General features: G+C 29.9%; 3 protein-coding genes, 1 long non-coding RNA gene and 1 pseudogene across 4 annotated transcripts; 3 read left to right on the top strand and 2 right to left on the bottom strand.

The window, feature by feature from the left end:
- Positions 1–3583: 3583 nt before the first annotated feature.
- On the top strand, positions 3584–4229 carry LOC123222774. The gene is made up of 4 exons (XR_006503713.1): positions 3584–3662; positions 3890–3962; positions 4036–4121; positions 4203–4229. It is a non-coding gene; the product is annotated as an uncharacterized LOC123222774 (long non-coding RNA).
- A 2235-nt stretch (positions 4230–6464) lies between these two features.
- On the top strand, positions 6465–7160 carry LOC123224042 (probable transcription factor At1g61730). The gene has a single exon (XM_044647519.1). The coding sequence runs from the start codon at positions 6465–6467 to the stop codon at positions 7158–7160; it is 696 nt and encodes a 231-aa protein (XP_044503454.1).
- Positions 7161–9107: 1947 nt separating this feature from the next.
- LOC123224041 (STOREKEEPER protein-like) lies at positions 9108–9659 on the bottom strand. The gene has a single exon (XM_044647518.1). It carries the CDS (start codon positions 9657–9659, stop codon positions 9108–9110), a length of 552 nt encoding a protein of 183 aa, XP_044503453.1.
- Positions 9660–10921: 1262 nt separating this feature from the next.
- LOC123224040 lies at positions 10922–12075 on the bottom strand. The gene is made up of 3 exons (XM_044647516.1): positions 11675–12075; positions 11217–11574; positions 10922–10978 (listed from the first exon to the last, which is right to left on the bottom strand). The coding sequence occupies exons 1-3, from the start codon at positions 12073–12075 to the stop codon at positions 10922–10924; spliced, it is 816 nt and encodes a 271-aa protein (XP_044503451.1).
- Positions 12076–17532: 5457 nt separating this feature from the next.
- On the top strand, positions 17533–18960 carry LOC123224039 (annotated as a pseudogene).
- Positions 18961–19171: the final 211 nt, after the last annotated feature.

Here is a 19171-nt window from a genome sequence, read left to right as displayed (position 1 = left end):
GAATTGAATCAGTCTAAGCAATCAACCAACTAGAGATACTTTTTTTCATTTGTCATTCCCCAGTAACGCCATATGAAGATAATACAATATTGCCAATATTGACAATGTTGGTACAAGTCCCACCTATACACAGTAACCATGTACATTATATGGGAGGAATAATTCACACCCATACATGTACATGCACAACTCACACAAGATGTCTTTTGGTCAATGCATATATTCCCTAATCAATTCCTAATGCTTTTTGGCATTCAACCTAAAATCATAGGATCACAACATCAATCAATCCTATCATCTGCTTACTTTGAATATCAAATTAGGTAATGTAGGATTTGAGTCAATCCAACTTAATTCCTCATATTTAGTATCAAATTTCATTGTACTTTATGTTATTGAGTCAAAATTACATAGTTTGATCATTTTGGCTTGTTTATACTTAATATGGGACAACAAAGTGCATAAAATATACACCAGAATTTTGCAGAATTCAGCTGATGAATTGGAAAATTCGGTCAACCTGATTTGTCAAAATTCGGTCGACCTAATTTCAAAATTCGGTCGATCGTTTACTACAGTATTCTGCAATGTATAAGGGCAAATGTTTCTCCACTTTTTACATCATGTTTCTTCAACTTTTTTTTTATCAAATTGGTTCCTAACATATTTTCTACACTTTCTAACCAAAATTCTCTTTCAAAAACATCATAGTTCACCTAAATTTTCAACAAAATCTCTAAAGACTTTAGACCTTAAAAATTTGAATTTTGCTCTAATTCATCCAAAATTCAGTTTTTGTCTTAAAATACCTTTTTTGGTCATCCTTTTTGGATTTCAACTATACCATTGGATTTCTCTCACCATTTTAAACTTGGGTGTGTATTCAATTTCAAATGTGTGAATGTTCATATAGATTTATATTTTTGCCCTTGTACATACATTCGAAGCCATGGTGCATTTCATCACATTTTATTGCACTCAATATGGCATTTATACTTCTTCTCTATTTTCCATTTGAAAACTTACTCTTGTGCTTCATTTTATTTAAGTTGATAATTATGTGATTTGTTTGTGCATAGTTAAGCACTTATTAGTTTATGTAATATATTCATGTATTTTACATGAACTTACACTTTATATTGTCTAAGCATTAGTACTCTTACTTGGATGATTATGATTGTTTGGATTTTTTTTCATTGGTTTAGCCTTGATAATCATATCTTCTATGTATGTGTTAAGGTATTTTAGTCTTCCTTTACCTTATTGGATATATACCTTGCATTTTTCTAGATTATTACACCTTTAGCCTTTAGGATTATTACACTAAGGTTCCAAAATACAATAAAATATATTTTAGGTCCATATATCCTTATAAGATTCTAGATTTTCCATCCAAAATCAGAACCAAACTCAACTTAGACAATCCTCATGCCTCTAGAATTCATCAACTCTTTTTATGTGTGACCTATAGGCTCCTCACTAAATCAGTAGTGTTCAAATTCGCATTAGGCTTTCGATCTGACATCCGTGTGGACATATATCAAGATTGACTTTTAGCAAAACATCATGACTACTCGATTAGTAGAGGTCAACATGTGACTTGTTTTAACTTGTCAATGATATAGTTAATCGTACAATTTGATTTTTTCATCATATGATAACTCTTTAAAGCTAAGGTGCAAATTAAGTGTCTCCCTTAAGATTCCATGAATTACATAGATTGATTTTTGTCAATGACTAGATAATATTAAATCGAGCATCAATTTAATCTTACTCTCACCACAGATTTAATTGGTCATTAACATCCATCAAAAGACCCTAATTGAGATATCGGCTTTCATGCTCGAGAGTGACAAATCCTTTATTAATCCATCAAAGTCTTTATACAGATCTCGATATGGTCAATCACTACCTGTCTAACAATCTTTCGATCAGACTACGTTAGACTGATGTCAAACCATATCAATCCTTATATAAGATGGTTCGGTGACCTTAATTCCAAAGATCACATGTATCTTTTCGTATAGGTGTACAAGATGGTCCAACAACCTCAAATCTAAGGATTATAGACCTATCCAACAAGTAAAATTTATACAATAATGTTTATCAATAAAAACAAAACATCCATCCAAAAAGGAGTATCATTGATAGTAACTTTCCATATCTCAGTGTGGCCTAGAATTATTTATCAGGTTATTAAAAATTAACAACATTTTTAGGGGGTTATATGAAATTAGCCAACACCTTAAACACTAAACAATATAGCGAACAAATTCTATATGAACAAAAATGCCCCCTATATATAAATCAATTTTTTAGTCCATTATTGCCATTTTCAAAATTTCAGTGTAGTTTTTATCACAATTCTAACCAAGAAACTGATTGAAATTTGTCCATATTCAACTTTCAAACCTTATAAGACATATTTGTCATCTATCTTCTTTATCTTCTCAATCGTGTTTCTCAACCATATTTTTGGGTTTATTGTTTGAGATTAGTGTTTTTGGTTTAGTGATGGGATTGCTTTTGTGATTAAGTTGTGAATTTTTTTGGGTTCATTAAGTTTTGAATCTATTTGTAATAGATTGAGTGGATCTGCATGGGTTTAGGGTTTAAATTGATGAATTTTGGCTCAAAAATGAAGTTCAATGTATAGGTACTTTGAATTTTGTACAATATTTAACAGATTTGTTAAACTTTGAAAAGGGGGTAAGTGATAAATTTATTAGCTAAGAAGTGTTGTAATTTGTCTACATAATGTTGAGATGTCTAAAATAAAATTTTATAGCTAAGAAGTTTTGGGGTGTATATGCAACATTTATAACCTAGGAGTGCTAAAAAATCTTCCCACTAATGTTTACGCTGTTTGCAAGAAATCTTTTGGTTTTTTCTAAATAAAGTTTAGCTTGAAGAGAATAAATTAACAATGTATAGGATGTTTGGTAGCGTAAGTGCTAGGTATTAAGCAGTTTGAAGGATTTTTGATATTTTATATTTTAAAGGAAGAAAATTTGAAAATTTCTTTATTTTCTTACTTTTTAATGATTTATCATAATTTTTTGGATAAAATTTGAATTTATTTATCCTGTTAATGTTATTAACTATTTTTTATTATCAATTTCTTCTTAAATCTTATCTCTTTTGTAATGTATGTTCTGGATAGGACATCAGTCCATATATTTTAGTTTTTTAAACGTGGTTGGTGAGTTTGTTTCTATGCAGTAAAAGTTTGTCAAGAAAAAAGTTACACTTGGGCCTTAGAAGTTGGGAACCTTTGATTGATTAAATTGTGATTTGTCATGCTCTTTGTTTGTTTTTGTAATTAACTATTTGGTTGGTTTTGCATAATTCAGGTGAATATTTTGATGCATACCGCGGATGTTATCCCGAGTTCTGAACAGCTTGCTAAAATAGAAAATTTGAAGAAATTGCATGATGCTCAAAACCAAAGAGAGTTGTTGGAACTTGAGCATGAAAGACAACAAAAGGAATGTCCCTCAGAAAGGTTTAGGTCTAAGTTTTTTGACCCTTTAACAATAGAGGCTTCAGATGGTGGTGCTCTTTGGGATATTTTCCGGCGGTTGGATGTGCCGAAACTTGAGGAATATCTTAAGCTTCATCACAAGGAGTTCAGGGATGTTTATTGTTCTCCAGTAGAACAGGTATAAATTTTTTTTGTAATTCTTTTTATAGCTACTCTACATATTTAAATTATGGGCTTTCAGAGATTATAAAGAAATGAAGAATTATTTATTATGGTCATAAATGTGAGACGAATGTGGTAAATAATTAAAGTTTCATATTTTGTATTGTGGATGGTAGAGATAACATGATAATTAGGATATTGAACCAAGGATACTGATACTTGACTTGCCTATTTGTCATATAGGTTGTGCACCCGATTCATGATCAAACATTCTACTTGACGAAGCATCATAAGAGAAAGCTGAAAGAGGAATTTGGTTGGTTTAAGTTGATGTTAATTACTTAGAATTATGGCAGAGTAAGTAGCTTTGTTTTTTTTTTTAAATGCAGGCATAGAGCCTTGGAGTTTTGTTCAGAAAGTTGGAGAGGCAGTCCTTATACCGGCTGGATGTCCCCATCAAGTGAGAAATCTGAAGGTGTGTGTGTAAATCCTTGATGATACAATTTTATTTTGGTAAGTTTTGTTGGTTTGATAGGGTTTAGGGTTTTGTTTGCAGTCATGTATAAAAGTTGCACTTGACTTTGCATCACCTGAAAGTATGAAAGAATGCATGCGGCTATCTAAAGAGTTTCGCGCCCTTCCTCATAAGCATAAGGCTAAGCAGGACAAACTAGAGGTATGTTGATAGATGTTTGTGGTGTTATGCAATTGAATTAAGTATAATATCCTAATTTTTTATTTGTTTTTATTAAATATTAAAATAGGTAATGAAAATGTGTATTTATGGTTTAAGTAATGTTGTACAAGAATTGGAGAAACTCAATGAATGAGTTTAGGTTAGGGAAAGGAAGAACAAGGAGAGGAAGGTATGGTAGATTTTTTGATATGACACTTGGGATTTTTATTTACCAACAATTCTTGTATTTTTTACAAGCAATGGTGGAAGGTTTAAGGCGTGTATGAATTATGCTTACTCTTTCTTTCGGCTTATCACCAATAACCCAGAGGTTTACCATAAGCCAATGTTGAATTTTATAAACTAGATGATGATTAACAATGGCTATCCAACAAAATCTTTTTTTCTTTATAAATAAATAAATAATCTATACACACAAAACATAATCCATTCACACACAAAAATCTCCACTGATTAAAGGGTTACACGCCTCCTTAAAATTTATTGATGATAAGATAAGAATCAATTAATTTGCCATCAGACTCTTTGATAAGAATTTAGGTCAAATGAATGGTAAAAAGAGAGCCCTTTAATTAGGGTTTGCAATAATAATAATAATAATATCAATATTATAAGAAGATGAGAAACATGTATGTATACATATTTATGTTTTAAACTTGAATTTAATGCTGCTACCGGTTACAATATGATAATTAGAGTTACCAAAGTTCTTCTCGTAGCTTTCCAACATCTCCATCCTGAAATGCAAATGTAAATGTTTATTAATAATTACTACTTAATTATTAATAATTATCATTTATTTATTTATTTAAGATTAAATTTACCAATACACTAGACACTGGAATGGTGCATAGTTATCATAAATTTCTTTCACATATTTATCAACTGTTTTCGAGTTACAACTCTCTCTTGAATGTATCTGAGAAGACAATTAGATTAATTAATTAATTAATTAGTTTCTACAATTAATCAAAAATGCCCTAGAGATCCCTAGTCAGGAAAAGAGCCAAGCAGAAGCTTGGGGATAGGCATCTGACACGCCAGTTTTGAAAGCCAAGCAAAAAGTCAAACTATCGAGAGTTTGAGGTAATATTAGAATAATTTTAGAATATTTCTTATTATTGATTTCCTTGTTATATATGATGTTATTTCTTTGTTTATTCATAAGCTTAATGTATAAATTCAAGCTTGTATTAATACACAAAGTTTTTTTCCATTCAAATATGAAGATCATTCATAAATGGACTGTATATTAATTAGGTTATTCAATTGAAATTATTTTGAAAGAGCATATTTGAGCGAAGTCATCCTATAAGATTAGAAAAAGGCTTATTTTCCAATATTTGATTATTCAGTATAATGAAACTTTAAGAGCTTGGAAATGGTGAGGCATTAGGAATGAATAAGGATTTTGTGCTTGTATATTTCACCAGCTGTATTTGAATGAAAGCTATCCAATTGAAATTTAAAGTTCCAATAAATTAATTGAAAGTAATTGCATGGTCGGAGACAGCTCATATTTGTTTAATTTTGGGGTGGTGGATTATAAACTGATAAAAAGACTATAAATATAAATATATATATTAATTTATTAAAAATAAACAAACTTTTAAACTTCCGGGTGATAATAATTACCCATCAGATTGCTTCTTCATCTTCTTCTTCTTCTTCTCCTTCTTCATATATTTTGGCAACTGAATTTTCATCTTCATCTTCATCTTCATCTTCTTCTTCTTCTTCTTCTTCTTCTTCGTCATATATTTTGGCAACTGAATTTTCAACATATAAGTAAAGGGTATATTTACCAACAGAAGTTTGGTGAGTCTTTCTCTTCTTTGAATTTGTAATTTCACGCATATATAGTATTTTTATAGTTATTATTTAGTTATTAAAAATGAACAACGTTTTATGAATGCATAGAAATCAGTCAAGTAGGCAGAAATCAGTCAACGTTTTATGAACGTTATATTTGAAGTTTTTTAGGTTGGGGAGAATTGTGTTTTATTTTGACCATTCTAACTTATTGCTATCTCTATACACATATTGACATTATTTTCTACTTAAGTTTGTACTTTGTTTCTGTACATTTCATTAACTTCCAGCAAAGGCTAATCCTCATTTATGGCACCAACGAAGAGGTCTTCTTGGGAATATGAAGAAGATATAAAAGAAATATACAGGGAAGTCACATCTGAAGAGGATGAAGAATATGAAGAATATAAACCCAGTGAGGCATTTGGAAGGTTTTGGAGTGAGGAGCAAGAGATAGCCATCTTGAGGGGCGTCATCAGACTCTCAGTGGAAAGGGGGGTTGACTATTCTTCCAGTATGGTATACTTCTTTAATTATATGAAAAGATTACTCAAAGGAAATTTTACTTTACATCAACTAAAGGATAAATTACACAAAATGAAAAGAAAGTTCAAGGATAATCTAAACAAGGACAAGTCCAGTTTTAGTAGGCATGAGAAGAAGTTGTTTAGGCTTTCCAAAAGAATATGGGGAGCTGCTTCAATTGTTTGTGCTTCTGTTGAAAGCTTCAGCTGTCCAATTAAGCTATATTCCTGTGTTAATGGCGAAGCAATGGATTTGGTTGGAGAAGTAGATGAGAGATTGAAGCTTGACGGCGACTTTATTGCCCTTCAACTTTTTCAATTGGAGATTAACATGAAAAAAGCACAAGTAATCCAAGGGACAACAATGTATATGAAAAAGGCAATTAATATGTTGCAGTTGGAGCTTATCGTTAAGAAGACACAATTCGTCCAAAAGCATCTCAGTATGGTGTTAGATGTTTACAAGTCTTATAATAATTAAGGCTATTGTTTTGGTAGTTTGTCAATGATGAAATTACTTTAAGAGATTCAGTAATGCTTATTTATGTTTTTAGAGTTTTCTAATAGTTAGTTCGATTTTATTAGAACGGTGTAAAAAATCCTTACAACTTTGAGAAATTCATGCATATTTGTCATGGCATCTTGCATCTTGCTAAATAGATACTAAATAGATAAGTATAAATAATATGAAATAGACAATTATCTTGTGAGAGACTTAACCAATTAAAAAAAGAACTTTGCATTTTTAACAAAAGTAACAAATTAATCATCAAATATATGCAACAAATCAAGATCTATACAAATAAACTTGTAATGATAAATGCAATAATAGACAATAAAGATTTTGTGTTAAAAATCCTTTCTAGTCTTGATGATGATTATAAGGACTTGTAATGCATGTTCAAGAAACTATAATCACCTTTAATGAGTTGCATATGAAACTCATCAACCATGAAGCACACGTAAAGATTGAAGCACAAACAAAAAAAAAAAGGCATATTATTTATTTATACTTATGTCAACCTCTACTAGCCATGTCCAAAAATTATTATCAAAACTATCGACATCAATCTTCTCACCATAACCAAACTAGCTTATCACCCTAAAGACATAAGCAACTTCTTTTTTGCAAATTCATCAAACCACTACTCACTGAGTTACCCACTACCCTAAGTGCAGTTGCTTGAGTAAGCAAATATAAAGAGACGAAATCCTCTTAAGGTAATATTAGAATATTTCTTATTATTAATTTCCTTGTTATATATTATGTTATTTCTTTGTTTATTTGTAAGCTTAATGTATAAATTCAAGCTTGTATTAACACAAAAAATTTTATTCCATTTGATTATGAAGATCACTCATAAATGTACTCCATGTTAATTTGGTTATTCAATTCAAATTATTTTGAAAGAGCATATTTAAGCGAAGTGATCCTATAAGATTAGAAAAAGGCTTATTTTCCAATATTTGATTATGCAGTATAATGAAACTTAAGAGCTTGGAAATGGTGAGGCATTGGGAATGAATAAGGATACGCTTGCACCAAGATTTGGTGGTTGTGTATTTTATCAGCTGTAGTTGGATGAAAGCTATCCAGTTAAAATTTAAAGTTCCAATATATTAATTGAAAGTAATCGCATGGTGTGGAGACAGCTCATATTTGTTTTACTTTTGGGGTGGAGGATTATAAACTAACAACAAAAAGAATATATATATATATATATTAAAAACAAACAAACAACCTTTTAAACTTCCGGGTGATAATAATTATCCGGCAGATTTGCTTCTTCTTCTTCTCCTTCTTCTCCTCTATATATTTTGGAAATACGTAAAGGGTATATTTACCAACAGTAGTTTGGTGATTCCTGTTCTTGTTTGAATCTGTAATCTCAAGCATATATATAGAAATTTCTGGATTGATTTAAATTTTAAGTCATGTTTCTTAATAATGAATAAAGCCGCAAAGCCCAATAAAATAAAAAAATGTGAATAAACAAATAAATAGAGAGAATTGGAAGCGTTCTATCAAGTTGATGTTGCATTTGGCATTGGGAATTGAATAAATATGGAATATAATATATTTATTTATTTGTTAATGAAAAAAATTATAAACTTAAATGGAGAAGACAGAAAGTTTATTACATCAAGAAATCAAAAGTAAATGCTTAATTTCTTATTATTTAAAAACTTCATTCGACTCTTATCATCCCAATGAATTTAATTTAATAGCTGTGTATAAATATAAACATAAATAATAAAATAAAATCTTTCAACGAAATAATAAGAAAATCAATCAATGAAACAAACACAACTTAAAAGTCTCTTGACATTTTACTTCAAATCAAACATATAAAAAAAAAAAAAACTAAATTAAACCTTCAATGCAATGCAATGCAATGGTGAGACTTTTCTCTTAACTAAATTTATTTCATCTCATGATTTCATCGTAAGTCTCCAACAAAAACTTCGTCTGGCTCTTGACAATCTCCGCTCTCTTTAGGTTCAGCTTCATCTCCATTCTTTCAATCTCCCTCAACTTCATTTCATACTTTTTTTTATCCTTCTTCTTCATCATTTTCACTCGACCCAGCCTCACATTCTTTTCATAAAATATCCTCATTCCTTTCAAGCAAGTTTTACTTGTTACTTGAGCACTCACTAAACCACCCCATATTTGTTTCGACAAATTCAATATTCTCTTCTGATGGGTATCATCAGAAACTGAAACAATCTCAGCTGGTGACTTAATCAAAGTCTCTTTGTAATTGTTCCTCATTTCCATCAGTTTCTTCTGCAACTCATTTTGAGAAATATCAACGCCACTTTGTGTTCGTTTTATGAATGCATAGAAATCAGTCAAGTAGGCTGAAGGATTCAAACCTTGTGCGGAGAACTGGATCACTGCAGTCAAGATAGAGATTTCTTGGTCTTCAGTCCAGGCTTTTTTGGTTTTCTCTGTAAGAATGTTGGGGCCTTCCATTGATGAATAAACTAGATGGGAGATGGGATGGGATATTAAGAGGGTATTATATATAGTTAGTTGTGCATGCATTGAATGGATAATTAAATTAATTAATGGACCATTCACCATTCTATTCTAGATATAATTACAATAATATTTATTATTTATTATTTATTACTTTACTACTAAAAGAGAAATATAAATAAATAAATAATAAGGAAAATTACTTAATATAACATTAATTTTGCATTTAATTTTGTAATCTAAAATTTTGGAAAGAGTAAGGATAAAAACCATTTGTCGCATTTAATTTTGCATTAATTTTTAATGCTATTACTAATTTCATTTTGTATACAACTGGAATATAATTACTAACATTAATTAATATAAATAAATCAATACCTACTTTTCATATGGCTTAAACATTACAAAAAAAATCCTTCGTAAAGCTTAAATTTTTTGTATAATGCTTATTAAAAATTCCAAAAATAAATAAATATTCCTTTAATATTTAAGGATTAGTCCCATAAATAAATCTGATCCCTACCCTTACCCAAATTAATCCATAGTTGGTCAATTAATGTCACTAAAAATGCTAGAATCAATTAAAATTTTGAGAAGAGGAGAAAGAAGATAAACTGAAAATACTGTGTTTATTTTGTTTTTTGATTTCATAAAATGTAGAGTTATATAAACAATATAAATAAAAAAAATCAACATAATGTCCTAAGAAATAGCAATTAAATTCTTTGAAAAATAACAACTAAAAACCCACTAACAACCCATGATTAACTAAATACATGGTCTACCCACTTATATAATAAAAGCCCATTTTCTCCTATTTATACTCTACCACTAACAGTTTTGACTTGATTTAATAATATCAGTGCCTCCTTTAAACCAAGTCAGAGAGATTAGCCATTCCAAGTGTCTGCTTCAATTTGATAAATAACTCCGTCTTTAATGGCTTTGTAAAGATATCTGCAACTTGGCAACCAATTGGACAATATTCTATGTTGATTTGTTTTTCTGCAACCAACTCTCGAATTTTGTAATACTTGATATCTATATGCTTGCAACGACCATGAAAAACTGGATTCTTTGATAATGCAATTGTTGATTTGTTATCACAAAAAATAGGTGTAGGTGTGTCTTGTTTGTGCTGCAGAATTTCCAAAATTTTTCTCAACCAAATTGCTTGAGTAGCACAAAAAATGTATGTAAATATTTATGTTTTAAACTTGAATTTAATGCTACCGGTCACAATATGATAACTAGAGTTATATAAGTCGCTCAGCTTCCCAAAATTCTTTTCGTAGCTTTCCAACATCTCCATCCTGAAATGCAAATGTAAATGTTTATTAATAATTACTACTTAATTATTAATAATTATCATTTATTTATTTAAGATTAAATTTACCAATACACTAGACACTGGAATGGTGCATAGTTATCATAAATTTCTTTCACATATTTATCAACTGTTTTCGAGTTACAACTCTCTCTTGAATGTATCTGAAAAGACAATTAGATTAATTAATTAATAATAAAAATAATTAATCCGAACCAACCTACCTCTTTCAAATGCCTGACTGTTTCCGAATCTGATGGAACCTTGTTATAAAAACCAATGCAAAACATGATATTGGCACACACAAAAGGACCAAATCCTCTATTCTTCTTCAATGCTTTGTAAAGTGGCTTCCACGAAACATGTTCTTCATATTCGTTTATATTGATTTTCCCCAGCTCAATATTTTTGGCAAATTGAAGAATAGTTCGTGCTCTATATCCCAGCTTGCATCGTTTTTTCAAGACATGTTCATTCAAGCTGGCTATTTGTTTTGAGGTTGGGAAATTCCCCAATGAATTAGGAAATAATTCAGCTTCAACTTGGCATAGAGCCCTTGCCATTCTCAATGTTCGCTGCCACCTGTGTATACCCAAATTAATAGTTATGCTAATATAATTAATATATATATGTAACAAACCAAATGATAAATAAATAAACAAACAAACAAACTTGGTCTTACGTTGTATTACAGAGCAGAATTGATTTGATAATATCTTCAAAGAGAGAAGGCGAGCGAAAAAGTCGACCAAATCCTCTATTTTTTGCTTCTGCATGAATTGCATGGAACTCTCTTAAATCCATCTCATCTTTCTGAGAAATCCTTAGCATTCTTGCTACTTGTTTAACTATGCTTTGCTCATCTTCTAATGAAACTTTATCATAAACATCAACAGCAAGGAAGTCTTCGCCTGAAGGATGTGAAATTGATACATTAACGGAATGTGCAGAGTCTGCAAGTCGTAAAGGACGTTGTAAAGTTTTTGTTGAAGGATTCCAACTATTTGGAGCCATCATAAAAAATCCATGGTTGCAAATCGCCTTCTCTAGATTAAAGTTTGGTAAGCAGTCTCCCAATGGCATTCGTAAGGAGAAACTTTTTTGCATGTTTATTTAGTTAATATGCAAAAAAGAAGAATTATTTAGTGTTGATGTTTTTATGTTCCAGATTCAGAGTTTATAATTAATTTTTATTTGTTTTTGGAATTCAAATCCAACGAATACTTTAATTATAATGAGTTGATCCATGTCTATAAATTAAATTAATGGAACTGTTTCACTTCCCTAATTAATTTAGAGAAGTGAAACAGTTTATTTTTTTCTTTTCTTTTCAAGAAATAAAAAGTATCTCTACTCTACATATATGTAGGTAGCCTTGTCTATATATAAATAAATATATTAATCACAAACTTTAATTCTTACTAGATAATTTAGTTACGTTTAATTTTATTTATGGATTTGATTTTAAACCTAAACCTAGAGTTTGTTGAATGTTTAATTTGTTTGCGTAAAAATGAATGTTGAAAGAATAATTAAATGAGATTTTGAAATGGCATACATTGGAACACGTAACAAGAAAGTATTTTTAAAGCATTATGCAACTTTTGATTTCTCTAGGCTCAACTTTCTGTCTTCTTTAAGCAGTAATAAGGATAATTATTATTAATTGGAAAGAGCTTAATTACCTTCCCAATGCAATGCAACCTCAAGCTTTGCCATCTTCTTAATAATTTATATATATATATATATATATATATATATATATATATATATATATATATGTTGGCTGATTGTTGATAATTCTGAAATACCCATTGATTGGAGTTGTGGAGCAAAGGTAATCAATCTGGCATTTACTACTTGTAAAGTTTTCTTTCTTGTATATTTATATTATTATCGTCATTTCTTTAATTTCAAGGGAGGGATGGACTTGAAGAAAAATTTGGTTTACATAAAGGAGATAAAACAGTTTAACTCTGACAACTCAGGCATAGATGAATCTGTTTTGAAGGAATTGTATGAAGTTATTGCAGCAAGTAAGAAGGCCGAGATTGAGAGCAAATTAAGGGAAATCAAAATCATGGAGATGGAGCTTAATATTTACAAGGCTCAAGTGGTTCAATATCAAACTAAATTGATCTTAGATGTTTACAGAAACCATTGTAAGTAAGTAGCTAGCTAGGGAACAAGTTATATGTGGCCACTATTTTATATATCATTTAAAATTATCTATCTATGTGGCGAAGGAATCCATCTATAATTTTGAGTAACTTGCCCGTGTTCATGGTGAATGGCCATTTCTTATCTATGCCTAGCTACAATAACGCTTGAGTCAGTCCAGCAGTTTGGGAAATTATACTGAAATGCCAAGTCATATGCCACGCTTTAGAGACGCTGCAAACCCATCAGTAGTTCCCTTGAAGTCAATGGTTCACTTGAGTAGTAAAATATAGTCACAAGTATTCCTCGTGAAATCTATCAAATCGATTGATACTATAAAATTATACACATTATTATTAAGTAAAGATTATTTATTCAAATATATAAATATCATTATAGGAAAATTAAAGTAAATGACTATTTTGTCCCTCTTTAAGTAAAAATGTCCACTTTTCTTATTCGTAACAAAAATATCCTAAATATTTTTTATAATACCAAAACTACCTTTCACCACTTTTATATAAACCCCTCACTTATATATATTTTTCATATTATTCAAACACTCACTCTCACTCTTATTTTAACTTAATATTTGATATTGCAAGTTTGTTTGAAGGAAAAAAATTCGTATTTATAAATTTGAATTGAAAAAAAAATCAATTCTTAAGAAAAATATATTTATACGAATCTTAACTCAAAACTTAATTTTATTTGTTAAATCTAGTTCGTATTTTATGTAAAAAGGGCATTTAGAGATTTGATAATAATTTAGCGGTTAAACAAAAATTAAAAAAAATATGAAAAACATTTTGATATTAAATAATGCATGAAGGTTTTAAATCAAATATTAGGAATAAATAGATCAATTTCAATACAAGACAATATATGAAAGTGTTGAATAAATTACTAAAAAATTATAGTGAGTTAAATAAAATATTAAAAAATATGAGAGATATTTTAATATTAAATATTATAAGATGGTTTAAATAAAAAACTCCCTTTTTTCCCCTATCGCGAAGTATTGCAAAGGTTATATACTATTTAAGAACTCGTTTTTTCCCCTTATCATGAAAACCCGAAAACCCAACGCTGCCACATTTTTCGATTCAAAATGCATTTTTGACTCCAATTTCAACATCAAACAAATTTATGTCTATTATAAAACAGAAACCCTCAAGAAATTAATCCAAAATATGCAAAAAGTGACTCATAAAATGGATTGTTCATACCAAAAATTGTAACTTTAAAATGTGAAAAATCTTTATCGAATCAATGAAATATCAACACCAAAATGATTAAAAGTTGATAATGAATGATTTACTAACCTTGTTGGGCATTTAAAATTATGTAATCATATAATGATTCACATCAAATATATATTTATTTGTGTATTCAAGATGAATACGTATAGTTTTACTGTTTTTTAAATATAAAAAAAAACTTTTATTAATTTTTATTCAATAAAACTATATGTATATATTTCTTATATACAATTTGAGTATACAGATAATTTATTGTTATATGATTAGATGAATTTAAATTAAAAGTAAAATTATATTTAATTACTTGATAATATATTATCTATATACTCAAATTATACACAAACAAATAAATATACATAACATTGTTATTTTTATCTATTCAAGAAAATATTTGTTATTATATTATATATTAACTATTAATTGGTTTTAATAATGACATCACGCTAAACACGTGGTTTGATGTAATACACACACACACACACACACATGGGATATTAATTAAAATAGGCAAAAAATTTTCCGCTTATACCTTTTTAGGCAAACGTACAGTAGTTTTACTTTTATAAGCAAATTTTTTTGTAACTCCAAAAATACCCTTTCAGCCCTGTATACGTAGGCACTGGAAGAAAGGTTTGAGTGCGTGGGTGCGTGCGGAGTGCGCGCGGAGTATGTGGGTGCATGCGGAGTGCGTGGGTGCGTACGGAGTGCGCGCAGAGTGCGTGAGTGCGTGGTGCGCGTGGTGCGTGCAGTGCGCAGTGCACAAACAGTGAGTGTACAGTGCGCGCACAGTGCGTATGCAGTGCATGCACTGTACATATTATATATATATATAATATTATATTATTATATATATTTATTATATTATAATATTATATATAATATATAATAATATAATATATATATTTAAAAATTATTATTATTATTATTTATATATATTATATTAAATATTATAATATTTAATATATATATTTATTTATTATATTTTTTTATATTATTTAATATATATATATACATATATATATATATATATATATATATACATATATATTTAAAAAAAAGGGTGCGCGCACTGCACGCACTGCGCGCGCACCCTCACACTTTGTTTATATATATTAATCAGGGTGCGCGCACTGCTCACGCACCACACGCACTGCGCGCACCGCACGCACGCACCGCGCGCACTCTGCACGCACTCACGCACTCAAGTTTTCCTTCCAGCGCCTACGTATACAGGGCTGAGAGGGTATTTTTGGAGTTATAAAAAGTTTTGCTTATAAAAATAAAATTACTATGCGTTTGCCTAAAAAGGTATAAGCGGAAAAATTTTTGCCTATTTTAATTATTATCCCCACACACACACACACACACACACACATATATATATATATATATATATATATATATATCACTAACACATGCAGCATTTACAATTTAAAAGAAGAAGAGCAGTGCCAATTTGATAGGCCCAATATCATAACACATGTGGCCGTTTGGCCGTGCTCTCAGCTCATTTAGCGTCAAATGAAATTGGCTCTAACCGCGAAACATTACTCGGGCCATGGTACCTCTCAGCTCAGTCAACTGTCGCTCCACCGCCCAATCTCAAGGGCGAGTTGACAATTGTGGACGACAGAAATCAAATTAACGTCTCTGAGGAAGGCACTGTTAAAACCGCTGATTTAAAGAAGGTTCTTATTTTACAACAACCACAACAATGATAGTACTTTTAGATAATTATTTCAATTTTTTATTTTTACTTATTTTAATTTCCATACATATTTGTACAGGTAAGAATGACAAAGGAAGCTATATGATCCAGGCAGGGTATTTAAACACAGCACCTGTACTAGATCTAGCAGTTCATCTTAACGGAGTATTAATTCGATTTTTGTATCATAGACTTTAAACCCTAACCCAATTTAAATTATAATTGGATTTTGTATCAACACTTTTCACCTTAACCCAACTTTTTAATATTCGAATTGACTTGACTTAACCTAAATAAACTCAAAATTATCTATTATTTTCACTTTTCAAAGTACCTTTATCGTTTTAATTTCCTCACTAAATTACTCAAATATACTATTAATAAAACACATAAAATAACATTTTATTTTATTAACAAATGATCTAAAATTTATATAACTTTTAAAACATATCAATACTTTGACTTACTAAATTAAATTTTTGTTACTTAGTAATAAAATAGAATATTTAAATAAAAATAAAAATAATAAAAATAATTATAATTATACAAAGATATAATTATATATAATCAGTAAATATTTCAAATTTTTACTATAAAGATACAATATATAATTATAAGAGTAAAAACTTAAAAAAAAACATCTTTAATTTAACTAACTAAACCAAATTCTTACTACTTAATAATAAAATAAAAATATTTAAATTAAAAAATAATAAGAGTAATTATAATTATATAAAGATACAACTATATGCAATTTATTAAGATTTTAATTGTTGTTGATATTGTCGTTTAATATTTTTATAATTTATTCCTAATAAATTATATTAAAGTAACATTTCTCTAAAATATTTGAGTTGATTCGTGTCATATCGGGGTATTTTCTTGTGAACCTGAATACTATTTTATTTGATTTCATGTTAGGTTGACCCGGAATAAATTTTGTGTCAAAAATCTCAACCCTAACCCTATGTTTTTCGTATCATGTTGTATCGGATTAGCAAATCATGTTAAAAATTGTCAGCTTTAACCTGTACGGTCATTGATTTGTATATTGATGGACACAAGAGAATTTTAAGATATAAGAGTTATCGTATTGAGGAATTGACTAAATCTAGTACATTCGTTGAAGTTGCTTATCTTTTCATGAGTTTCTTCTTCATCTTTTTCACCTATGTTAAGTTTGGTAAAGAAATTGAGTTTGTTTAATTAAGTAATTTGGATGTTGAGTATATGCCATATAGTGATGGAATTCCTTACTTTCTGAAGTTATCAACCTCTTAAATGAATTTTGGTATCTTAATTTCTGTTAAGTATAGCATTAATCAATAGAATACCTTAGTTTTTATATGGATTTTGGCATCTTTAATTTATGCTGAGTGACCTTTATAGGGCATGAATTTTTAATGATTCATGCCCTATAAATCAAAACAAGTGAGAGACAAACAAATAGCTCGTGTTCTTGGCAGGGTTTGCTCATTCAATCTTCCTTCTTTTATTTTGCCTTTCATTAAACTGAAGCCACATCCATCACTTGATTTTTTTTCAGCACTTTTCACTCATTATCAATGTTGTCAATGGCAGGAAGGCCTCCAATTCTGCCTTCCAGCAATCTTTCTTGTGCAGAAAACTTCCTGTTCATGCTTGACTCTTTATGCGTTCTCCATTTGTTTGAGGTTTTTCTTTTAAAACTACTTTATATTGGTTAACTGTACATATTCAATTTATAATGCTTTAGAATGTTATGCAATTATGGCTTCTGATTCAAATACATAAGTATTTTCATTTAAGGATTTGTGGGGCCACCTTAAAACTAAGTAAGATTCCTCCAAAAAACTTGTAGGGGCAATAGAGCTTATAAACCGAATCCTCGCCTAGCACGTGTGCTTGATGTTCTCTTCATGCTGCATGCTGAACATGAAATGAATTGCTCTACAGCTGCTGCTTGTCATCTTGCATCAAGGTAGGCACTATAGAACTCAAACTCAAATGAAATGAATCAGTCTTAAATTCTTCTTTTGTACTTTCTGCTTTTGTTTGCAGTGGTGTTGATGTACATACTGCTTTTGCTTGAGCTGTTGGAGCCCTATATGGTCCTCTTCATGGTGGAGCAAATGAGGCAAGCATATATTTTTTTTTCATCTTCATAATAAATTTCAGACTAAGAAGCAGAAGTCCTGCAGTTTATACCCTTGAAATGAACGGCAAAAGAAGTATGCTACATTTATAAGGAGTTAAAGTTGCTATTTCCTCTCTTGCCTTTTTCTTTAATGCCCTTTGCCTTTTTGGTTGTAATAGGCTGTGCTTAAGATGCTGATTGAGATAGGTAATATTGACAATATTCCTGAGTTTATCGAAGGTGAGAAGAACAGGTAATTGTTGCATTTTGTCAATATCTGTCTATCTGCTGAGCACATGCATATTTCAATAGCCTGCTTCAATTTCAATATATACTGGAAATTTTCTTTTCTTGTTCTTCTAATATCTTATATGAATTCTTTTCTTCAAAAAGAGGAAGATGTCTGGTTTTGTGCACCATGTATATAAAAACTATGGTCCCAGAGCAAGGGTTATTAGGAAACCAGCAGAGGAAGTATTTTCCATTATTGGCCGGGATCCTCTTATTGAGGTGTTTTTCTGCTTTCCATATATACTTGTGCCGTTACTTCACACACACACAAAGGTTTTGAGTGAGAGGGTTTTTCTTTTCCCACCCTCTCCTCAAAAAGGTAGCTTTATGTTGTGTACTTGACCCTGTGGAGTTGTTTTCTGCAGGAGCTGGATCCCTCCGGAGAAGATGTCGATTGCTATGCACCTGTTATGTATATTATATTTGTGTAAAAGGGCTGTGTTCTGCTAATTGTGGAATAAATGTAAAAGCCAGAATTATATAAATAAATTTAGGGAAATTATATTAAATGGCCAAAATTAAGGGGGTTTAAGCGAAATTGCCCAAAACAATAAGGTTTAAGCAAAAATGTCTGATTTTTGTGCAATGACGAAACTGCCCCTATATATAAACAAGGAAATTTTCATATTTCTCACAGTAATT

The sequence above is a fragment of the Mangifera indica genome, chromosome 8 (genome assembly GCF_011075055.1).
Source record: "Mangifera indica cultivar Alphonso chromosome 8, CATAS_Mindica_2.1, whole genome shotgun sequence".
Classification (NCBI taxonomy): domain Eukaryota; kingdom Viridiplantae; phylum Streptophyta; class Magnoliopsida; order Sapindales; family Anacardiaceae; genus Mangifera; species Mangifera indica.
Note: the sequence above shows the minus strand (reverse complement) of the source record. Positions and strands in the feature narration are given on the sequence as shown.